This window comes from Sebastes fasciatus, chromosome 21 (genome assembly GCF_043250625.1).
Source record: "Sebastes fasciatus isolate fSebFas1 chromosome 21, fSebFas1.pri, whole genome shotgun sequence".
Classification (NCBI taxonomy): domain Eukaryota; kingdom Metazoa; phylum Chordata; class Actinopteri; order Perciformes; family Sebastidae; genus Sebastes; species Sebastes fasciatus.
Window position 1 is genome coordinate 17,787,181 of NC_133815.1, and position 25,346 is coordinate 17,812,526.

At 40.7% G+C, this 25,346-nt stretch overlaps 1 protein-coding gene across 1 annotated transcript; it reads left to right on the forward strand.

Moving 5' to 3' along the window:
* On the forward strand, positions 1-21,683 carry slc22a17 (solute carrier family 22 member 17). Its single transcript, XM_074622502.1, has 10 exons — positions 1-470; positions 4,126-4,672; positions 11,856-11,959; positions 13,343-13,497; positions 13,972-14,137; positions 14,741-14,865; positions 16,620-16,725; positions 16,957-17,180; positions 17,873-17,984; positions 19,381-21,683. The coding sequence occupies exons 2-10, from the start codon at positions 4,196-4,198 to the stop codon at positions 19,655-19,657; spliced, it is 1,746 nt and encodes a 581-aa protein (XP_074478603.1). The 5' UTR covers positions 1-470; positions 4,126-4,195; the 3' UTR covers positions 19,658-21,683.
* The last annotated feature ends 3,663 nt before the right edge of the window (positions 21,684-25,346 follow it).

Consider the following 25,346-nt stretch of genomic DNA (forward strand, 5'->3'; position numbering starts at 1 on the left):
ATAGACGATCTTTGACAGCAGTGAGCCGAGGTGACGTCGCCTTTGACGGATATACCCGAGCTGTGCCGAAGTGTTCCGAGTCGCCCGGCAGACCTGCTCGTTCGTCTCTAACCAAACAGGCTTCTTCTCCTCAATGCAGCTTTCCAGCCGCTCTTTGTCCGCCACCGACTGACTGACGACGCGTTTCCCCTTTAAAGGTTGCTGTCGGACACAATTATGCCTCATTTAATCATCTTGTATGCTGTCTGCAAGCAGAAACGAGGACTACACAGTATGAGACGAGTCTAGCATCAGCAGCTCCTCTCAGTGAGGCTAACAGGAGAGTCCAGTGTCCTCTGCTTGTCTCAACACTTCTCCAGGACAGACATGTCTTTTCATATAACAGACAAAGCAGACACGGAGGAGACACGGTGAAACTACTCTGGACGCCTTGACAACACCTTGACAACACCTTGACAACACATTAAAGGGTGAGTAACAGTATCCATAGCAGCAGCTGTGTGTGCAGAGAGCAGGTGAGTCTTGGCCCAGCTGCTGCTGCTGCTTCACCCTCCTACATTATAATGTTATTCTCCTCACACACTCTCTATTATTGTGGTAATACTTCTTCCACAGAGGGCCAGAACAGCCCCCCCTGTGTAAAAAGCTCTTATGTAATTCCTGTTTTTTTGCAAGACTTCCTGGCCCTGTGTGTTCCTGCAAAAGGAAAACACTAGAGGAGCACCATGTGCACCAGACAGAGGAGGCTGCTGAGGTCTGAGGAGCTGAACAGGCTGTTCACATTCCTGCTCCTCAACTGGGAGAGCAAACACACAGAGAGAGAGAGAGCAGGCTGTGTAATACTGAGAGGGAAGTGCTCCCTTTTGCTCCTCAAAACACCACATCATTTCAGGGTTTAACCCACAACCCAGTGTTTTTAATCCCATGTCATGCTTCAAAATTAATAATCATTTTATACAATAATGTAAATGAAATTGGTAAATGCAGGCCTATTGGTAAAGAGTCAATAAATAATGAATAAAGGAAGCAGGAATTTATTGCTGAGTGACACACCAACCTTTTTGCTCCTCAAAACACCACATCATTTCAGGGTTTAACCCACAACCCAGTGTTTTTAATCCCATGTCATGCTTCAAATTCAATAATCATTTTATACAATAATGTTAATGAAATTGGTAAATGCAGGCCTATTGGTAAAGAGTCAATAAATAATTGAATAAAGGAAGCAGGGAATTTACACCAAAAAAAAAAAAGAAAACACACCAATTAAATTCAATTCAACAACGATTAAGACTAAAATGAAGACTACGACAACAACAAAAAAATTTACAAATCGTGGAAGCAAACAATATAAACAATATCTTATATATAAAACATAGCAGGCATAATAAATATTACACATAAACAAAAAATAAAGAAATGTATACAGAATTAACCTATTTGGTTTGGGTGATGTTTGGAATAAGGTTGGCATGACTGTCAGGTGAACAATATTGCCAAAGCGTCAATTCAATAATAAATACTAATAAAAAAAGAACAAAATAAAAACATATATATACATGTATACAATTCATTAAGCAAATTACAATATATATAGATATTTAAAAAGAACATGCATGTAAATGGAAGAAAACAATAAAGAAGTAATTAATTTGTGTCAATAAAACAAAAAAACAATTAAAAAACAATTAATAACAATATATTGCAATATCAAAGGATAAATGTAAAAAACAACAACAAACTTTCACTGTTATTTATACATTTGTTTCTGTCTCCCCCCCATGTACCCATGACAGCACTTGACAACAAAATAATCCTCCTTTTTGTGATTTTAGGCCTCTAACCTATAGCTAGTGTATTTATAAACCATATTGAAAGCAGATCAGTGGGTCTGAATTAGGGCTACAACTAACAATAATCTTCTTTATCGATTAATTGTTTGGGCTATATGAATGTCAGAAAATGGTGATTGACTAATAATTCCAGCTCTCTTTCCCTAGTCTGAACTCAACTAACGATTATTTTCATTGTTGATTATTTTCTCGATTAATCGATTAGTTGTTTTTGTCTATAAAATGGGGAAAAAATGTCAATCAAAGCCCGAGATGACGTCTTCAAATGTCTTGTTTTGTCTGGGAGCACACAGAGAGCAGCCTGTAATACTGAGAGAGGGAAGGGCTCCCTTTTGCTCTCAAAACACCACATCATTTCAGGGCTTTTATATACCCATTGGTTTGGGGTTTAACCCACAACCCTTATTTGAAACATTCACTGTTATTTATACATTTTGTTTCTGTCTCCCCCATGTATCCATGACAGCACTTGAAAAACCTCTTTTGACTGGAGTCTTTGTGTGTTACAACTTGGGCGTCTTGATATGACAAAGCTTTGTGTTAGGCCTATAACCTGTATAGCTAGTGTATTTATAAACCATATTGAAAGCAGATCAGTGGGTCTGAATGGCAGGTTCAGGTTCAGGTGACCTTATTTGTAGCCGTAGGTAGATTTGTTTGCAGCAAAAATAGAGGATGGCATCCGTATTGACAATAAGGTAGAGCGCAGACAAGAGACAGACATACCAAAAACATGACAAAGAGTACCCAAAGGCCTACTGGGATCAGGACCCAGCAAAAAGAAGGACACAAGAACAATACAATAAACCACTGAAATATCAGGATAAAAAAGGCACAATAAAATGAAAATGAGAATAGGGCTATAACTAACAATAATCTTCTTTATCTATTAATTACTAACGATTATTTTCATTGTTGATTATTTTCTCAATTAATCGATTAGTTGTTTTGGTCTATAAAATGTTGAAAAAATGTCAATCAAAGCCCAAGATGTCGTCTTTAAATTACTTGTTTTGTCCACAACTCAAAGATATTCAGTTTACTGTCACAGAGGAGTAAAGAAACCAGAACATATTCACATTTAAGAAGCTGGAGTCAGAGAATTTGCTTTATTTTTCTTAAAAAAGTTACTCAAACTGTTTAACGGATTATCAAAATAGTGGGGATGCACCGATACCGGATTGGATATCGGACCGAAACTGACTCAAATAACTGGATTGGGTATCGGTGACAATGGGTCCGATCTATTCAATTCACTTCTGTTTATATACTATGTATATTATATACTGGGATTTTGATTCCTGTGTAAGATTTGACCAGTTTGTTGCTGCATTAAAAAGGTTTACACCTGAATTATAATTCCTGTTAATTTTGAAGATTTTTTTTGCCAAGTAGTTGGTATACGATTAATTATTTTAATAATAAATAACATTTCAGTAAATTTGATTGATTTGAAAAAGGATCCCAGTCACTTCCACACAGTGAGGCATACAGCCTATTAATAAAACACTGGTATCGGATCACTACTTTGTATTGACAGATACCCAACCCAGCCCAGGTATCGCTATTGAAGAAAGAAACCAGAAAATATTCACTTTTAAGAAACTGGAATCAACGAATTTATACCTTTTTTTTTCTTAAAAAAATTACACAAACCGATTATTCGATTATCAAAAATAGTTGGCGATTAATTTAATAGTGCACAACTAATCGATTAATCGTTGCAGCTCTAGAACTGGGTCGCATTTTCTTAGAGTACAGGTATGATCTCATAATACTCATTTTTACTCTGTGGGTGGACAGAATTGGAGTATGTCAATAATGTGCTCCTGTATGTATACAGTATTCTTCTGTTCAGTAGGAATGTGTGGTCAGATATTTGCTCAGTATTTAAAATAGTGTAGTCTCAGTGTGAAAGGACCCAGTGTGTCCCCTCCCCTCTGACTCTGGAACCGTTGGACAACGTTACTGTGAACTTTCACATGAGTGTTACTCCACCAAATTACGTGCAACGTGTGGTGCGGCAGGCAGGCTATATATACCACATGGCTGGTACATGTACACACGAGCATCGAAGTAATGCCATTATGTCTAATATCTAACTATATTCAGATGTCGATACTGTGAATAAACACCAGGACCCTGAAACTGAAGCAGCTAAATGGAATTCAGTCGTCATTAATTTCACCCGTGCTTCAGTGAAAAAGGTTATTCATTTAAATGTACTTATTAAACTATAGAATAACGCTGTGTATTTCTTTTTCTTCCGCAGAGCTCTCCCACTTCTCTCCCCCTCTGCCATCACAACCTCCCCCCACCTCTACCTTTAACCCCCCCCCCCAATGATGACATCCCCGGACTCTCCCCCTCTGGTCTCCCCATCCCCGTGCCCCGCTCCCCCTCCGTCCCTCCCCTCCTCCCCGGTTCCCTCCTCTCCGGCCCCTTCTTCCTCCTCCCTCCCCGCCCCGCCCTCGCTGCCTCCCACGGGGGAGGTGATGGTGCTGGCTCTGGGCAGGAAGAAGCAGAGGGTTCTGATCGCTCTCTCCATCCTGCCCAACCTCTTCCTGGCCTTCCTGCTCTCTTCCGACCCCCTCATCACCCTCTCGCCGCCCCACCACTGCCACCTGCCGGGGCCCTTGCCGTCCCCTGAGGTGCTGAACGCCTCCTTGCCCTGGGAGAAGGGGGAGAGGCCCGGGGACAGCGGGGGCCGGTCCCAGTGTAAGCAGTACGTCAACGGCAGCCAGTCAGCAGTGGTGGACTGCGAGGCCGGCTGGGACTACAACGTCACAGAAGGGCTGAGGAGAAACATCGTTACTGAGGTAAAGCTCCGGCCTGGCATCCCCCTGAACTCTCTAATTACGGTCCTGTCTTAGTTCAATGTTTTGGCTTTCTGCGGGAGGGCTACCTTTTTTTGTTTATGTATGGATTTAGGGCCTTAAAATGCTGAAACGGTTGTTTCTTTTTTAATCCTGTATTCATCCACAGGAGGGTCTTGCTGAGCATGCAGCCTTCCTTTTTTGCAACACCCTGCTAAACTTTAGCTGCACATATTTGTAACTGTGAGTCGGAAAAAGTCTTCTACTGGTGGTTTGTAGAGCTTTGGATCTTGCTAGTTTATAATACATCATAGCATTTAATTTACTAACTTTTTAAGTGACATTTTGTTATGCTTGTGTGGGGACAGGAGTTGTTGTGAAAGCTCTTCCTTGTTGGTGCATTCCTCGGAGATTTTGGAGATCAGATATAGATAAGATATAGTGTCTCTCATACACTCACCCTCTCACTCTCTGTGTCTTCATGTGGCATTAGCGAGAAGTGATACCAGACCTCTGTAGTGCGCCAAGTTCCTCATCTCTGCTTCAGAATAGAGGCACGAAGCAACATTCGTCGCTACTAGCACCCGAATCTCCAACTGAACTTTCCCCGGTTAATGGCATTGTTTGTAATGTAGGGCACCAGGTTTTGACAAGGAAGAACACAATATGCTGAATCACAATCATAAGTTGTTCATCAGACTTCCATTCAGCCATGACAGGAGGGTTGTGGAGCCAGTTTAACGTTCAGTCTTGTGCTGTCCTCGACCAAAGAAATTCTTAGTCGACTGACACTCGTACGATTTTGTCGACTAATCGATTTAATCGACAGATCTGTGAAACTGAGTTTCTCCAAAAAGAATCACACAAAAGCACCACCTTAAATCTTGTGTTTACCAGAGATATCAGGGTTCAACAACAAGGATTGCCCGCTTGCTCAGGGCAAGTCAAATATAACAGTGGGCTAGTAAATTTAGCAATTCACTTGCCTGATCAGGCAAGCGGTAAAAAGAAATAAAAATTTTTTTTTCTGGAGCTCATGATGGAAGTAGCTAAGGAGTGAACCATTTTGCGTCCTTTTCATCTCTGTTGAGAGTTGTACATGCGCAGTACCGATTGGGCACTTGCGAGAAAATGGCAGTGGGTGAAACAAAGTTTATGAGCTGAAGTGCAAGCGAGCATTATCCTGTATTTTGTTTGCATTAGATGATTTGGGCAAAACTCCAGATTTATTTACTTAATAAAGATTAAACATGCTAGTAAAAGCTGACTTTGGGCAAGTAGATTTCTGACTGACCGGACAAATGGGGAAAAAACATTAACAATGAACCCTGGATGTGCTCATAAGTTTCTTAGAAATAAGTCATTCAGCATGAAAAAGCATAAAAAATTAGCTATCGACTATAGAAATCTTAGTCAACTAAGACCAAAACAATTGATCAGTCAACTAATCCACTAAGAGGGATTTTCTACAGAAATGTGTGTTTTTACATACGTCACTGCGTTGAATTGAAAGGGCCACGAGAGAGAGAGATTTATGAAGAGATCTTAAATACGTCACTAAGAAAGAACGATCCCTGCTCACAACCAGATTACCACTGACGTAGAAAGAGAGATAGTATACTTAAATAACACAAAGGTTAAGGAAATATCTTGATTTTAAAGGTTATGCTTTGGAATATGAATGGCAGCAATTTGTACATAGGACTGGTCCATTAGATTGTCTTGCTTGTCGGCACCTCTGTTCACAAAGCAGGGATCGGGGAATTTAAATAATTTGCCTCCCTGCTCTGAGGATATGAACCTCCTGGCCACAACTGTATCTTTTAACCTTTTTAACTGCAACACTTCTTTTCTTATTTAAACAGCACACAGGTTGAAGATAAGCTACAGTGGAACTAAGAGGGAATATTTTGAATCTCATTATATGCCCTAAAAAAAGCACCAGGAGTATTGACAGGTTCGAAAAATAACCCCATATCAACAATTTCAGGTGGTTTCTTTTCCTCTTATGCTCATAACCACACAAGCAATGCTCTTAGAGGGTTGTACCAAATGAGAGAAAAACAATCTATTCAGGTTGCCAGTGGAGCTCATGCTTCATGCTTCTCAATGAAATGATAGATTTTTGTCTGATTCTCAAATGACTAGCTGTTGTAAAAAGCTACTCCTGCTGTTCATATTCATGAAAGCAACCAGCATCCTGTGTTATACATGTATTTGAATTGTGATATCAGGTAGCCAATGTGATAAATACAGCAGGTAAATGCTGTGTCGCTGCATTAATGTGTCACTGTGTACACTGCTTGTTTGACTTGCAACCTGCATTTCCTCTCAGAGCTGGATTTCATAGTGAAAACATTGAATAGCTCTTGTTAATGTCTTTAACAGAGCCTCAGCCAGCTGCTCACAGTTTTCCACTCAGGCTGGTCACTCTGTGGCCTGTGTGTCTGTTTTTATTTCTGGTGCCTACTGGATGTGGGAGCCACACCCAGCGCTCCAGGCCATGGTATTACTATTAGGGCAGTTTGCTGGTAATCCACCCACATCACTGCAGCAAGCTGAGGGGACATAACCGCTGCCAAAGGAAGCATATAGCAGCAAATGCTTTCTTATGGACATACAGTAAGAGCATGCATACAGTCTGGTCCACCTCTCATTTTATATACTGAGAGTGACATGGAGACAGACATATTTTGGCTCTCAAAGTCACATTTAGCTCAGACAGTATTTTTTGCTGTCATGATGATCTGTTCCTCCAGTGCTGCTTCGCTTTGCTGAGCTGGCAGTCTGGTGAGCAGGAAGCAGGAGGGCCTCTGATCAGTTTCGCCTAGGCCACCGATCAATAAATACTGTGTCGCTTCACTAGAGGCAAACTCCACTTAACATCTCTATCCTGTGTGGATCTACGGGCTAATGCACAGACACTTCCTGCCATCATTAGAGTTGATGATCATGAGATGTTTACATAGCATTTACATAGTAAATGGATGGACTTACATTTACTGTATATAGAGCTTTTCTAGTCTTCCGACCACTCAAAGCGCTTTACAGTACATGTCAGCATTCACCCATTCACACACTGATGGTGCCAACCTGCCCATCAGGATCTAATCTAAATACTCATTCACACACCGATGACTTCGGTTGTCTTCGGTGTCTTACTCAAGGACACATCGACATGTGACCGTGCAGCCGGGGATCGAACCACCGACTTTCAGATTGGTGGACGACCTGCTCTACCCTCTGAGCCACAGCCGCTGGTAGTAACTAGAGGTGTGGACTTGTTGCATGACTTGGACTCAAGTGTCTCAAATCTGATGACTTTAGTCTTGACTTAGCCAAATAAATAAATACTTGCAAGTCTACTTGGACTTTAACACCAAACGACTCGTGACTTCACGTGGACTTGAGCCTTTTGATTTGAAAATACTTGATGCCTACCTTGCCTCCCAAGCCCAAAGATTAAAATGCATGTTATTTTAAAACGTGTGCACGAAGACAATCAACTGCCTGGTACTGGAGGTAACTCTGACAGCATTGGAGATGTTGGTTTATCTACTTTTTGAGCAATTCTTTATTGATTTGTTTGGGAGGAGGATTTACTCGTGGGGGAAAAAATGTAACTGAACAAACTAAATTTCTATCTCTGGTTGCTTTTTTTGTTGAACTCTGGACTCTTTGATTTTGGTGAATATTATTGGGATTTGCATTTGATTATCGTACACTTAATTCCCCAGATCCACTAAGTTTGAACCAATCCGACAGCATCCAATCAAGTTGCAGGAGAAAACCATGAAGAAGGAGCGTTACGTCACTGAGCGGCAGTTACTCTGTTGTTAAAACGACATTACATTTGGTGAAGAGCGCATTATGACTTGTTTAGGACTCAAAACTCAAAGTTTAAGACTTTGGACTTGCCTGTCATGACTTGGGACTTGACTTTGGACTTGCCTGTCATGACTTGGGACTTGACTTTGGACTTGCCTGTCATGACTTGGGACTTGACTTAGGACTTGTCTGTCTTGACTTGGGACTTGACTTTGGACTTGTCTGTCTTGACTTGGGACTCGACTTTGGACTTGTCTGTCTTGACTTTGTACTCAATACAAAGACTTAAGACTTATGACTTGCAAAACAATGACTTGGTGCCACCTCTGGTAGTAGCTATATCTTTGATATATCTGGGTATATTAGGCATTTGGGGGCAATATTGAAACTCAATAAGCTGACTGCTTTAGGGCAGTTTTCCATTTATTGGAATACTATTGATTTGTCAGATTAAACATAAGAAATAGTTTCTGAAGATATTTTTCCATTCAATTTACTATATCACCATATAGTGATTGTTATGTAAAATTATATATATCATAATAAGATTTTTGTTGCTTTCAAGCTGAAAAAACCCACATCTATAACCCCTCTCTGTTCTAAAACCTCTCTAGTCCTGGATCTAACCAACGGCAGACATTACTACGAAATATGAATAAAGTGTCACCTGAGTTCATCACACATTAGCAGCGAGGCTCTGTTTCAGTCAGAAATGTAAAAGGAGGAAATGGTTGCAGGTCTCAGTCCTTACGAAATGGACATACCTGATTGGTGCCTCAGCCTCATTCCTAAAACCAGTTCGGGGAGTTTACAACGTCATTTGTTTGCATTTTACCCTCCTCTCTGTTGTCCCAAGCATTCCTCCCGTATGAGCACCTTGGGTTGCTATGCTGTCCTTTACCCCGGCTGGTGTGGCTCTGAGCCTCAGCAACAGGACAGCTGATATTATGTGACAGGCTTTTATGTGTCTGTGCACGGGCTCCAATTATGTAAGGCCTTTTTTCATCACCGGCCCTCTGCTCTCCCTCTCCCGCTCTACATCATTAAAATCATTTTGCTTTCAGCAGCCAGCAGACAGCGACATTAGCAGAGCTCAGCTGATAATGCAAATCAGTGGGTCGGCTTAATGTGATTAAAACGCAGATCTGAGAGCAGATATCTGTGTTTTTAACACGTGCTGACTTTCCATGTGGATGCACTATTACGTACAGTCCCGCAGTAAATGCATTCAACTGTCACACTGCTGTTACTACTATTTACTACTATTACTTCTACTGCTTCTAGTACTACTAATAATTACATTAATACATTGTTATCACCACATCCACAGTCATATTATGAGGTTACATCTTCCTGTGTTTGTATTATGAGTCTAGAGGATCCTGAAGGCTTTATACTGCGTCATTCTCTCAGCCTGTGATCTCCGTTTTAATCATCATTATTTATCAAAACACAAACAGTAAAAGAGTTATTATATCCAAAAAAGGACCAGAAACTCATTTTCTTGCATCATCTCTGTGAAGTAATTGAATAATGATAATAATTTGCTCTGTGAATAAATGAAATGGGGCCGACTGTTTTGCACCGTTGAATTAATTAATTAAGTTAGCAGTTTAATTTGCCAGAGGCACATTTCTTCAAGAGTAAGTCAAGCTAATAGTCAATGTGAATGCTCAGTGATGTTATAAATTTTGGCTTGGGGCTTTAAAAGATGCAGATAGGAAGGCAACACATTTCAAACTCTCTCTCTCTGAAGCTCTCTTTGTAAGATACTTGTCTTTTTGTGTAAAAAAAGGTGTAAATTAGGTGTGAGCTGTCCTCTTTCTTCTGTGTACGCCAACTTCCTTAATGAGTTTACTGACAATTAACCAGTTTACCATATAGTCTGCTATTCAGTCATCATTTGAGGGTAAACAAATAATATGAATTTTATCTACAAAATACTTTTATTTACAGTTTAGAAACTGTTAATACTGATAGTGATTTTGGGTAAACATAGCAGGCCGAATCACAGAAAACTAATCGCAGACTATTTTGGTTATCGGTTAATGAATTTAAAGGGATTGTTCGGATGTTTTGAAGTGGGGTAATATGAGGTACTTATCCATAGTCAGTGTATTACCTACAGTAGATGATGGTCGGTACGCCCCCTGTTTGGAGAAGCAGACAGGAGTTACCGCACAGAACCAAAGCAATGTACTGCTGTGGACGGATCTAGCATCAAAACATATTTTTGCCGCATAAAGGAAAGTTCCACCTAAAAAAATCAATATCAGTTTAAGGGCACGCTATATTTAGAATATTTTCGCTTGTTTACCCTGCCGTCAGTCAGCCCTTTCCGACAGGGAACTGAAGCCGTTGTATCCATCTATGTACTCACCAGACTCCATTGAAAAAAAACAGCAATTTTAGTGGGGAAAATTGCTGGTCTACCGCTGCCTCGATTGGTTAGTTTGTTTGTGTCATCGTGTGACAGTAAACCAGGAACTTCCGTGTTCAGCGAGGTGAAATTACAGGTTTTTTTTCAATGGAGTCTGGTTGCTTTGATGAGAGCATAGATAACCGCTTCAGTTACCCGTTGGAAAAATAAACTGTATAGCTATCTCACGGCAAAGTAAACCAGCAGAAATATTCTATATATAGTGTACACTTAAACTGATATTGACTTATTTAGGTGGGCCTTTCTTTTAGATGGCTAAAATAGGTTTTGCTGCCGGCCCCGTCCACATTAGTTTGGTTCAGTGCGGTAACTCCTGTCTGCTTCTCCAAACTGGGGGCGTGCCGACTGTCATCTACTGTAGGTAATACACTGACTATGGATAAGTACCTCACTTCAAATCACCCAAACTATCCCTTTTAAGTTATTCATCAAGAAAGAAAGTCAAACAGTTTGTGGTTATACTTTCTCAAACGTAATGATCTCCTGTTTCTATCGTTGTAATAGACAAAACATTGGATATATTTGGGTTTTAGACCTCACCTTGCACTCTCTTCTTTTCACCCTTTTCTCACCTTTAATTGATAAATCGATTAATCAAAAAATAATAGTCAGAATAATTCATATTATAAATAATTTGGGTAGGCACTGGAGTAGAAAAGCCGTTGTATAAGTTTTGGTTGGTTTTAATAGTAATGAAACATTATTCCAGTGTGTGCACATCTGGATTTTATTGGTTAGGTCTTCCTTTTGTATCCACCAGCCTCTCTTGTCGCTTCTATTCTCCTGTTGCGCCACATGTGTGGTGATGATCGTCTACCTGATGACTTGCTGTTCTCTAACGTGAATGTTGTTGTGCTAACCTGAACAGATAATAACTAACTGCTCTGTCCTCTTCCCTCTTGTGTCTGTGCTGTCCAGTGGGATCTGGTGTGCGGTCAGTACTGGCTGGTCCCGGTGGAGGAGGTGTGTTTCATCCTGGGCATCCTGACTGGCTGTCTCGGCCTGGGCTACGCCGCTGACAGGTAATACACGCATGCACGTGTTGCAGGCTGAAGTGGTCCAGACATGCAACCCAAGTAGTTCTGTTAATAGGTTACTGTGTCAATTTGGAAAGCTTGTCTGGGGTTTTTCATAGCATGCCACAAATAATCTAAGACTATGACACAATCCGTCCATCCATCTGCATAACATCTGTGATGTTAAATCACTTTGTTCCTCAATCTTCAGCCTCTTGTCCTTACGTTGCAAGATTCACTACCTCAAAACCTCACATACAACACACGACATGACACGAACACTTAGAGAGTGTAAGCCTTTTTGCATGTGCATGCTTTATTCTGCCACATTTTAGGACGTCACGCTCTGCAGTCTGCATTAGGCTCAACAACCCAAGCACCTCCGATAATTGACGTAATAGATCCAGCCTGTGTCTGCTGTGTTGTCGGATTGAAAATCACACGGGGGGAAAAGCAGTAGTTTGGGGCGGAATTGTGAGGGAGACGATGCCAGTTTAATCAGCTAACAGCCTTCATTAATTTGCTGACCAATTGAGCATAGCATCTGTTTGTGAAGACAAGTGAATTAATGCTGCCTCCTGGGAACGAACGTTCAAAGAAGAAAAGGGAACAGTGCTAATCTGCCGCTCGGAAAGTGCTGCACCCGCATGCAGCTGAAAATCACATTTAGAGATCAGTTATTCTTCACACTTGAGCTGCTTTGAAGATGCATTTATATTTTCTATTTATATTTTTTTCTTTGCGGTTGCAACATTTCTACTGGAAGGTTTTCATGTTTATGTGATATATGAACAGGTTTTCTGCAGCTCCTTAGAACTCATCTTAAAATGTGAATTCAATTTGACAAAAATCAGGCCTCAAAACTCTGTTAATTTTGGAATTATGGGCTCTTAATATTGTTAATAACATTTGTCTGATTTAATTTTTCATTTTGTCTGAATTATTTACAAATTACATGAAACTAGGAATGTGGTAGAGACATTAATGTTCATGATGCTGTAAAAGTGTTGTAGAGAGTAGTGTTCCCACTGGTTTTCCACTGTAGCTTATCGTTTCTATACACAGTAGACCGTTGTCCTATTTTCTGTTCCCAACTCTCTTGCTGTTAATATTTAAACATGTGAAACTAGTGTTTTTGCTCTTGCATAATCAGCACTTACATTATCATTTCCTGCTGTTGTACATCTTGGTTTTATGTTTTTTATCTTGATTTGGATTAAAATTTCCCGGTTTCTTTTTGATGATTAAAATGACCAAAGAGACTTTTAGAATGGTAGATCAACAATAATCCCATTTTTATTTATTAATAAGTTGCAGTAGTTGTTTTAAAAACATGTGTCAATGTGTCGGTCAGGTGGTTTTCAGTCCATATCTCTGTTTCCACTGCAGGCTGGGCAGATCCAAGACTCTGCTGACCTCTCTGACCCTGTCGGTGGTGTTTGGGGTGCTGGTGTGTGTCTCTCCGTACCCCTCCATCTTCATCGTCATGCGTTTCTGTTTGGCGGCAGCTAGTGCGGGAGTCTACCTCACTATGTACATCACTCGTGAGTATTTCAACAGTTGAAGGATGTTTAGTTTTTAGTAGAATGATTCATCAAACAAGCTTAAGAGTCTACAGCCATATTAGCGGATCTGAGAGACCGTAATTAGACACAGCAATGCTTTGAGCTAAATGTTAATGTCAGCATGTGAACATGTTCACAATAACAACGCTGACATACTTGTTTACCATCACCTTCTTAGTTTAGTGTGTTAGCATGCTAATATTTGCTAATGAGCACTAAACTTGTGTCTAGAAGGTTACTCTCAAATTTCAAAAACTTGAAAAAACTCTTGTGAGACTTGCTGTCGGCAACTTATCCTACCCTAAACTATTCAAGGTCAATGCCTATCCTTAACCATCTTGCGAGACTTTCCCAAATAACGTGTTACCTTCTAGACACGACCCTAAACACAAGGTGCAGCTGAAGCTGATGAAACCAGAATTGTAAGGGTCGATGTTTGTGTGCGACTGTCAGGTCTAGAGCTGTGTGAACCGTCTCTGAGGCTGGCGGTGACCATGCTGGCCGGGCTGATGACTGTAGCCGGACAGCTACTGTTGCTCGCCGTCGCCCTGGGCTGCCAATCCTGGAGGGGCCTGCTGGGAGCCGGCGCCGCACCGCTAACACTCTTCCTCAGTTTCGGGTACGAGTGTGTGAATATTTGTTCGTCCACGTGTCCGATTATTTGTTTCTAAGCTTCTGGTGTTTCTGTTTTTCTTTTATTAAATTTTCAGTTTTAGCTTTTATTTTTGTATTTAGATCTTCTTGTGGTCTGTGTACCTATATGGTCACAAGTATGCACGTGTTTATTGTCGTGTGAAACTGCAGGGACAAGAGAGTGAAGGAACCTGATAGTCTTTTGATAAAATGCTGAAGGCTGAAAGCTTTGTTGGATCGTATTGATTCCAATCCCCTCGTCACATTGAGCCTTTTAGTTCATGTCAGAATGCATTAGGAGTACTTTGTTTAAGGTCCCCAGTCCCTCTAAGGCCTCTGTTACAAGATAAGCCTCCATTGCAGGTTCAAAACCAAATTAACAGAGATTAAAGTATGATTAGTAGCAATGAATTGCAGGTTTGGAAGAAAAGCTGGATTAAGAAATAAAGAATCCTGCTACTTTGTGACCCCCATGGGTTATTTTCCATGCCGAACGATCAAATATTGGCTACCTATTTTTGGTGCTGGGTAAATGTCAGCAAATGTCAAAGAGTGAGCCAGTCAGACTTATGTTTTGTCTCTTCTGCAGCATTCCCGGGGTGTTTCCAGAGTCTCCTCGCTGGCTCCTTCTGTCAGAGAGATCTGCAGACATGAACTCCTTCACTGAGAGAAGAAACTCCAACAGAGATATAAGGGACGACGAGAGCTTCACAGGTGGGAGTTTAGATTCTTATTCTCTCCTTCAAAATGCGAGCAGCTCACATTTTTCTACACCACAGCCGGGTTGATTGGATGTTCAGTTTATGAAGCCTGCATTATTTATGGGTTACTCATTGCAGTGCCTTTCGAAACATGAGTACCTATCACACACCACTACCAAGAGCAGGTAATGATGCTCAATTATAATTCATGATTTATTAAAGACACATGGAATTATAATAAAGCATAATGGCCTGCAGCTACTAAATAAACTGAGCTGGATATTCACTGGGCTCTGCAACATGTTTCTAATGTCAACATGTTTACCAGGTAGTGAGGCGCTTGCTCTTGTTGAGTGTCATCATTGCTACCATAAGTTAAATTTGTTGATACTGGCTTAACTTCCTTGTTTTTTGGGGGGTCTCATAGCTCTCACTGCTATACGTGTAAGAATTACGGCTGTCCTCAATCAAAGAACTTCTTTGTAGACTAAGATTAGTTGATTTAATCGACAGATCTGTAAAACTGAGTTTCTCCACAAAGAATCACACAAAAGCACCACTTTGAATCTTGTGTTTACCAGAGATATGCTCATAAGTTTCTTGGACATAAGACATAAGATGCTTTCACAAGCCAACATTTAGTCAGTTTTAATCGAACTCTGGTGCGGTTCGTTTGGGTGGTTGTGAATGTAGTAGTCGTACTGTGGTGCGGACCAAAACAACTGTTCCGAGACCGCTTGCGAGAGGTGGCTTCCAAGTAAACCAAAATGCAGGCTGCCTGTGTGGGCATTTGTTGACATGGACACAGGTAAACGACAGGTTAACATGAGTGGGAAAGGACGGACCTGGACTTCTGCAGAAGTCCCATGTTTGAGTGACATCTGGGTTGAAGAGAACATACAGAATATGCTAAATAAAGTCCACAAAATAGTGACGTTTATCAAGTCATTCAAGATCAGTGCCGAGTCAAAGTGAAAAAAACTTCGACAGCACTATATCAAAGTCTGTGATTCCCTGTATAGAAGTGGCAGCTCTCGAGACGAAAAAAAAAAATTTGCTCCTTCGTACACGCCCTTCAGCAAATTATTTTATAAACTTTGTCCGCTTTAATTTGTGCACTGTGAAACCGAACCAGACTAAATGGCAAACGAACCAAAAGTATCAATTTCACTCTGATTCGGTCTAGCCAAACGGACTACGGCTTGTGAAAGCGCCCTTAGATGACTAAGATGAAAACGACCGATTAGACGATGAATCGACAAAGAGGAGGCAGCCTAGTAAAAATAATGATAATAATTGCAAAATGAACCATTCTTTCCTGCTTTTTTTCTGATTTTATTATCTGTTACTCTCAGGGGGTGTTATATATTGTTGACATATACATTAACATATACATTAATAAACAACTAAATGGCTAAAATATATATTTGCTTACAACTACATCATAGTGTTATAAATCATGTATTAATTGTTTATATACTGCTAATAAATGCTAATTGGGGAGGTTAATATAAAGTGTTATCTATTTGTATTAAGCCTGGTGCAGCTGCAGTATTCTATTAGTGGCTGTTAAACAACCTCTATTTGACCAAAAGTAAATGCGACGACATTGATTTAACTCGCGTCCCCCTGTGCATGTCTCTTCTCAGATAAATAAAACTGACAGTGAGCTATTGATCTAAAAGAGAATCCAGGTCAGGTCATCTTCCTCTGTGTTGTTGAGCCGGGAATTTAAAAAACCTGCTTTGTCCCGTTTGCCTGCTGCAGAGCTGGATTCAGACCCGGCCCCCTCCTCACGCCCCCACCTGTCCTACCCTGAGCTCATCCACAGCAGGAACATCTGGAAGAACATGTGTGTGCTCGGCTTCACCTCGTAAGTCATCCCACACTCTTGACATCAATTTAGCAACGCTGCAGTTTTGAGTCAGCCCCTTTCCGTTTACGTAGCACTTTATGAACAGGAACCGGTTGCTGCTGCAGTTTCATATTTCATCCTCAAAGTGTTTTGACTGATTCTTAAATGTTCTGAACCACTTTTCTATTTAAAAAACTCTTATAAATACACAACTGCTTACTCTTTGTTTTCTGTCCCTCCCTCTTTCAGATTCATCTCTCACGGCATTAGTCACTGTTACAGCTCTTTCCGAGGTGACGTCAGAGGCACGGCCCCGAGCTTCTACTGGACGTACCTGCTGTCTGTGTGTGCCGGGGGCGGTGCCTGGCTGTTGCTCTGGGCGACCGTAGACAGGTGCGGTCGCCGTGGCATCCTGCTCCTCGCCATGACGATGACGGGGCTGGCCTCTTTGATCCTCCTGGGACTCATGGAGTGTAAGCAGGCTTTAGTTGCAGGACATTGTTTTAAATCTAGAGTCAGATGAAGAAAGCTATTAGTAGTCTTTACCAACAAGGTGGACACAGTCCTCCTTCATCTCCCCAGAAGTCACCCTCTATTGTTGTAGAGACATTATGTGAGGCTTGTATGAGGTTTGAAGGTAAAAGTTAGTTTATTTGATGTTAGGCTTAGCTCTGTGGCCATATTAGAGCGTCTATACACCACTGACTTCCTGTCGTGCTTCATGCATTATGAGTGAGATTAAAAGCAAACAGGTCAGCTCTGTTAATGGAAAAATACATTCCAGGTGCCTTTGTCTTTCCACGGCGTGGTTGTTGAAACACACCTCAGTCTCAGTCTCCCCCTTGTGGCTGAAAATTAGTATGACATTCAGTTTATGTAGGACACTGCAGTGGCAGCAAAGTCAAAGCTGTGTCAGGTGCTGTGCTTTAATCATGCATCAAAGGCTGAGGGGGCAGTCGCACCGGGGCGGTGACGGTGTTTCAGGTGACCTGCTCTCCCAGTCTAACTGTTAATGACAGGAGAATAGAAGTTTTAGAGAAAAGATTATTCACAGTTGGAAATCAGTTCAAATCAACAGGGCATGCATGGTATATCATCAGAAAATGCTTGACTTCATCAAGGAAGTCCATAGTTCCTGATGCTTGTCCTTCCTCCTCCCCTTCAGATCTCAGTGAGACGGCCATCACAGTTTTCTCAGTGATGGGTCTCTTCTCCTCCCAGGCCACCGCCTTCCTCTGCATCCTCTTCACTGCAGAGATCATGCCCACCATCTTCAGGTAACACCAGCTCAGCAACACTGATTTAAAAGTTAAAGCAGTCTTTCTTTATTTTAGTTTTGTGTGAATATATTGAGGTGTGGAATGTGTGAATATTTGTTTCTGTCAAAAAGAGCCTGCTCAGCCCATTAGTGCTGCCAAAATGAATCAGGACATGAAAAATGCAGTAAATCGTGAGGGAGGAGAGAGAGGACGTTTCCATCAATATCTATTAGTAATGAAGAGAAGTTTTCAGACATCCTGATTAACTAGAATCACTCTTAAAATTACATAACAGTCTTTTGGAAACTAAGGAATAAAATGCGGTTGGGGGGTAATTTACAGTACCGTGTAAGAACTGATATTTCTCTAATAAATGTTATTAATTTATACTGAAAAAATGAATAGTTCAACACTTTTGAAAGTGGTGTCTATTTTCTCATCTAACTCTTGATTAAAAAAGTGCAATTCCCAAAATGTTTAACTATTCCTTTGAATAAGTACACACTTTAATACATAGACAACAGGGCAACAATAGGCATTTTTACACTTTTTATACAAATGTTACCATAAAATAAGAAACTTCATGGATGCTATTTTACTTGAAATAAAAACAAAACAAAGCAAAACACAGAACAGCATCCATACAGAAATGAATGTGAGTTTTGTCTTTGAGAAAGGGGGGACTGAACCTGAAAAATCAAACCTAGCATACAGTTTATTCCTTAAATGTATGTATATGTGTCAAATTGGAAGTTGTGTGTGTGTACCATGGTAATTATAGTAAACTAAACACTGAAACTAAAACGAAAATAAGCAGGGAAAAATATTTTTAGCAAAGTGAAACTAAATAAGAATGATATCCTTTTAAGAAAAACTAAAACTATACTGAAGCAATATTGCACAAATGAAATTAAATAAAAATGAACGTAAATTCATTTCAGTTTTAGTTTTTTAGCTATAATATATCACTACTGAAAAAAAGGAGACGGCATGAATTTCCGTCAACCTTTGTGACGTATAACCACAGAAACTGAACGAACTTCACCTTCCAGGAGATGCCGCTACGTCACAAGTGCTTCACATCGGACACTAAAGTAGTGCAAAGATTAAACATTATGGCCATTCCATGTATTTTGTATTCATATATATAGCTACATACTTCTGAGACATTATACCTGGCCCTAACAAACTAAAACTATTGTTAAACTAAAACTAAATTTATAAAAACAAACTAAAACTAATTATGTAAAAACTAAAACTTTCTGAAAAACTGAAACTAAACTAAAACTAGCACAAACACTCTGAAACCTAACTCAAACTAAACTAAAACAAAATCTAAAAACTAAAAACTAAAACAAAAATAGAATAAAAACTAATTGAAAATTCAACACTATTCTAACCTTGGTGTCTACAGGGGCAGCGGTGTGGGCGCCGTGATGGCTCTCGGCTGCGTGGGCCGCCTCAGCTCCCCGCTCATGGACCTGAGGAACCACTACGGTTACTTCCTGCACCACGTGGTCTACTCCTCCCTGGCCCTGCTGGCCGTGCTGTCCATCCTGCTGCTGCCCGAGAGCAAGAGGAAGCCGCTGCCCCAGACGCTGGCCGACGGGGAGCAGTACAGGCGCCCCCCGCTGGGCAGGAGGAGGAGGGACAATGTGCCGCTGCTAGCCACGCCCAACCCAGAGACCTAAACACAGACACCTGACACAGTGGCATGGACTGTGCTCAAATCACCCACTTAGCAGCCAGAACATTCACATTCATCACGCAGAGGAGGAGTCAGACGGAGTAATATAGAGACGAGGGCTGCACAGATGATGGACAGGCCGTGAAGGGACGGTGATGGAACAGCCTAAGCTTCCTAACATATCATCCTCCAGTCATTCCAAAACGCAGGTGGTTGGGTCGAGCTGCCATTATGTCTTCACCATTCTCTATTTCCTGCCATTCAGATGTGTGTAGATCTGACACACGATGTTCATGTAGGGAAGTCTTCATCTTCATCTCCTCCTGACCAGACGGCAGGTGATCCCTCACACCATGTGACACACCAGCATACCCTGCTGCACGCCGTCCTCCCAATGCGTCTGTCGTAGAGATGTTAGCTGCTTGCTACTGACACTCCAGACCAGACGTGGCTCAGAGAGTAGTCGCAAATTATTCCTAGCATTTGTCTTAACCTGCATAGAACGTCTCTCGTCGTGTTTTGCTGTGTACGACAACGCTAGAAGTGCTCGGAGGTGTGCAAAGTCGGCTTTGTATACTTTTTCTGTGACACTCGTGGTAAACGTTCTCAAACAGGGATGGACCACAGTTCTCGAACGTACTGTATGTTGTAAGACTCGATGGCGTGTGGGTGCCTTGTAAATACTCTAGACTTAGTTTCTTTAACTTCTTGTGGGCGTCCCTGTGGCTGGAAACTGTACAGTAGAGTACGCTATGCAGTGGAGAAGCTGTGCACTTTGAAACATTATTTTTTAAAGATAATGGTGGTTATAATTTGACCCAGATGTTCAAATTTAAAGGGACAGATGTATGAGCGTGAATGAACTATTATCAATATTAGGATCAGAAGCTAAAAACGAAACATAAAAAAAGGCCTTCAAACAGTAAAGGTGTTCATGTTCAAAAATGTGTAAATCCAGTTTCTGAGTCTGGCCTGGAGCCAGCTATATTTATGTCTTATTTATGTTGTTATGAAGCATAATCGGTAAATTATCCAGAGACCTAGCATTTTTAAGTATTAAGCTAAAACTTGTTGTTGAGATGAATCTGACTCTCTGATCCAAACTGTCACAACATTCCTCTCTGCATGTTTGAAAGGGCTTGTTTTTTCTGTGTTTCCTCGGAAGCTTCTAGTTACTCAATACCTCTCTAGATGACCAGTCTCAGCTGTAAGAGAATAGACGGGTACGAACAAACTACAGTAGAAATTTAAACGGTGACTCGTATAACCAGGCACATATATTTTTTGTCAGCACTTTGATGTGGAAGTTTTGAAAGCGGTCATCTGTTATTTTTTGCCTGAATGTTTATTGATGCTGGAGAAAAAGGGCCCGGTGATGATGCTCCATGAGGTTTGAATGAGGAGCTGAAGAGGGCCCTCAGAGCTCCAAATTAACCCCCGACTCCTTAACCGCACACCAAGGATATATATCTTTCTTCTTTATTTTGAGTGTGCTGGCTGATGCCATGATGCATATGATTAAATCAGAGAATTACCAAAGCATGTCGGTTTCAGTGCTTCAAAAAAATCCCAAGTGTATGTTTGTGAGCTCGGGTAATTCTTTTTACTCAAGTATCCGCGGGGGTGCGTGATATTAAGAGGAAGCAGGAGGTGTTTAATTTGGACTCTGACGTCGAGGATTCACTAAAGAAACTATGAAGGACACTCACTTTTGCCGACGGCTTCTTCCTCCGTCAGCCGTCGGTAGTTTTTTTTTTTTTTTCCCCCTCTGTATGTTGCACTCAAGAAGTCCCAACACTTATACACTGATAATTATTATCACTATGATTAACTTGGCTCGAGTAGTATTACGTCTGACAACACTGATGATCTGTTCAATGATGAGTGTGATGCAGTTAACTATATAGCCTGATTTAATGTAAAATAAAACTGGTTAAATAAACAAGACATGGGCATTTTTTTAAAAGAGTTAAGAGTATGAATCATGTGAACTACTGTCTGTCATGTTAAATAAATACACAGTAAATACAGAGACGATGATACAATTGAAAAAGGGAAGTAATTACTTTACATATCTTAGCACGTAATGATCTTTAAACAGTGCATAATATCCCTCAGTGACCAGAAGTAACATTCAGTAATGACTTCTGACACCTAAACACCATACATTTTTAGCAAATTACTTCAAATACATACAGCAGTTTCTGTCTGTATCACTATTTCTGCTGATATTTTGAACGTGATGATTGCGTAACACTGAAGCTGTAGCCTGAGCGTATCTCAGTGTGAACTGCTGTTAAATCTCTCTAATCTGTTTTGGAAATCCCGATCTGGCGCTAAGTGAAAATCTGATCCTCCAGCTGTCCTGGAGCTGAAGCTGAGAAAAATAGAAATTGGTAGCAAATGCACATAACTGAGACATTCGATGTTTGTGCTTTTTGCATGCACAAACTGTTGCACTTGATGATAAAATGAAGTGAACGGAGGAATTTAAAAGGCAACACATGAGGAAACGTCTAATAAAGCTTTGCTGTAAATTAAGTAGAGAGAGCGTAGCAGTGAAACAGAAGGCAAATAGAATGCTTTACCTCTTACCTTCAGACTGGTCCGGGTGTTTCGACAAGAAGGAGAGAGAGAGACCAAAATGTGCCAACAAGATGAGCGGCTGAAGACGATTGAACGGCTGAGAATGAGGGCAAGTCTTTAAGTTTGTAGCTGGATACAACATACAACCACTGGCTGCTTTTACAAACAAAAAAATTAATAAGATATCAAAGTTGTATTACATAAATAATGCAGTTTAGTTTTTTTTTTTACTTTTATGGTTGAAAAATTTGAAAATTGTTCTCACCTCAGATTACAGTGATTACAGTGCGCTCTCCCCTACTGCTACTACTTAATGATTTTATGCAGATTCTTTTTAAATTCTCATTTCCATACTCTCTATTCACTCTCTATGTACTGTAATTGCCTACAACTTAAATAAAATAAGATAAGTATAAGACATAAATAAAAAAAAATTAAACAAAATTGTATATACAAACACCATTCAACTTCCATACCTTTATTTATATCTCAGGCAAGACTGACTCCATACTGAGACACTTCATGTTGGTTTTAAAACCCTCGAAGCCGAAGCTATTTCTCTTTTTTTTTCGTTTGCCTGGTCTCCTTTTGTCATAATGCATAACCTCAACACTGTAATGCCCAATCATGTTATTTAGGCTACATCTTTTTTTACAGCCTGTTTATTTACCTTCGCAATGATGTCCAACTTGTAAGGATCATGCATTTGTGGGATGAGCAGCACAGCTGATTATGTGGGTAGTGCCCAAGAAAAATTTGCCAAAATGCTCTGCCAATGGTAAACAGTGTGTTCTCATAAGGCTACCAGGAAGCCTGCAATGACTGCCCTTCACCGTTAGGCCCGTTTGCGCTGGTGTCGACAACACAGACAATGGAACCTGAATATGTGGGGGAATGTCACGTTCAGTGATGAGTCCAGGTTCTGTCTGCCAAAGTTGGATGGCAGGGTCAAAGTATGGAGACGACGCGGAGAATGCTATGCTGATTGTTGCACCGATGGAGTAACAGCTTTTGGTGGGGGCAGTGTCATGGTGTGGGGAGGCATTTCCCTCACTGGCAAAACAAGGTTTGTCATCATTGAAGGCAAACTCAATGCAGGGAGATATCGGGATGAGATTCTGCAGCCAGTGGCGATCCCATATCTCCACAATCTGGGACCTAACTTCATCCTCCAAGAAACAACGCTCGCCCCCACAGAGCCAGGGTTATCACAGACTACCTCCACAATGTGGGAGTAGAGAGAATGGAACGGCCTGCCAAGAGTCCAGACCTCAAACCGATTCAACACTTGTGGGATCAGCTTGGGCGTGCTGTATGTGTTAGTGACCAACATCCCATGTGGGAACGCCATCCCACAGCAACGTGTGACCAGGTTGGTGACCAGTATGAGGAGGAGGTGCCAGGCTGTTGTGGCTGCGTATGGATCTTCCACCGCTACTGAGGCTCCTGACATATTGTATTAAATGAATAAAGTGTAAAATTGCCAATATGTCTTGTTTGTTCCTTGTTACTGATAGAGAGTTCAATCATCCAATCCACCAAACATCTCAAAACAAGAGTCAACACCAACAGGAGAATACACTGTTTACCATTGGCAGAGCATTTTGGCAAATCTTTCGTGGGCACTACCTACATAATCAGCTGTGCTGCTCATCCCACAAATGCATGATCATTACAAGTTGGACATCATTGTGAAGGTAAATAAACAGGCTTTCCAACGATGTAAAATACAATGCCAATTAGCATTGTAACAACAGAGAAATAATCTACCAAAAACAAGTTTCCGAACTTTTTGTGTGTTATTGCTATAACCTTGACTGTTAGCCGACAGAGATTTATAATGTAGATCTGCGTGTCGTTCACTGTCAACTCTGTCCAGTTAGTTTAGATAAAGATCTAGATGTACTCATGCTGAGTTTCTTATTTTTAAACATGCAACTTCTCAGTAATGTTAGCAAATACAGAAGTGGTGAAGTGCTGTTGTTGACAAGGTTAAAGAAGTTGTTGCCGTCTTGTTGCAGACTATACAGAGCCTCCGTGCTATTATTTTATTACCTTCATAAAGTATAGCTGCCACGTAACCCTCAGCTACACAAACTAAAACAAAAGCAGTCTATATGTAGTCTAACTGTTTAGCTTAGTTTGCCACGTATCTTAAAATGGTTGTAAACTAAGCAGCTGGCTGAGACAAAGCAGCCACTCCTCCATCTACCAGGCTGACGTGGGAAATGTAGAGCTAATATGCACACTTCAATATTTGTTTATTTATTACATATTGTCATCACAATACTGAACAGTGTTATCGCACATCTCAGATTTTATTCGTATCCTGCAGGCCTACACTCAGCTTAAATCCAGAGGAGCAAACGACAAGTCAAGTTCCTCAGAAAGTGTTCCACGTCAAAGAGTAAATAGTCAATAAGTGAATAATTAACACAATTCTGGACTGATGAAGACGTTTTGTCGCTATGACGATCCTGCAGAAGGACTTGTCGATAAAACCCAGCCAACCAACTTCCCCTTTTTACTCAGTTCTCAGCTTTTTCTCAGCGCTCTGTTCATGACTTCATCAGTTTACATCCCACCACTTCTCTTTGGCTGTGAGGTGTTTATTAAACCAACATCATGCCTCAACTTATTCTAAAGTGTGTTTCACACATGTAGGTAGCACAGAGTTTATGCTGACTTGTGCACAGTCTGTATCACTGCTGCTCTGCATTGCCGTGCTGATGAGAGAACCTCAATGATTAAAACGCTTTGTTCACTTCAAATGCTTTTAATTCAGCAATCTCATACACATGTATATACAAGCACAAATGAGAAAATACCTGATCAAAATGAACACTTTCTGCTTCCTCATCACCTGAATTTAACTGTCCTTTTGTCAAACATATATATATATTCACATGCAAAGAAACCCCGTTGAGGCAATGAAAAATAACTACCATAATAATGCCATAAATCAGCACAATCTTACACAAACTAATGATGAAGCTGCTATATATTATATTCATGTTATCTAATGCCCTGTTTGCACTCTGTTCATCTTTCCAATCTTCTGCAAAGTAAAGCCATTTAATATTTAACAATAAGCTGAATAAGAAATA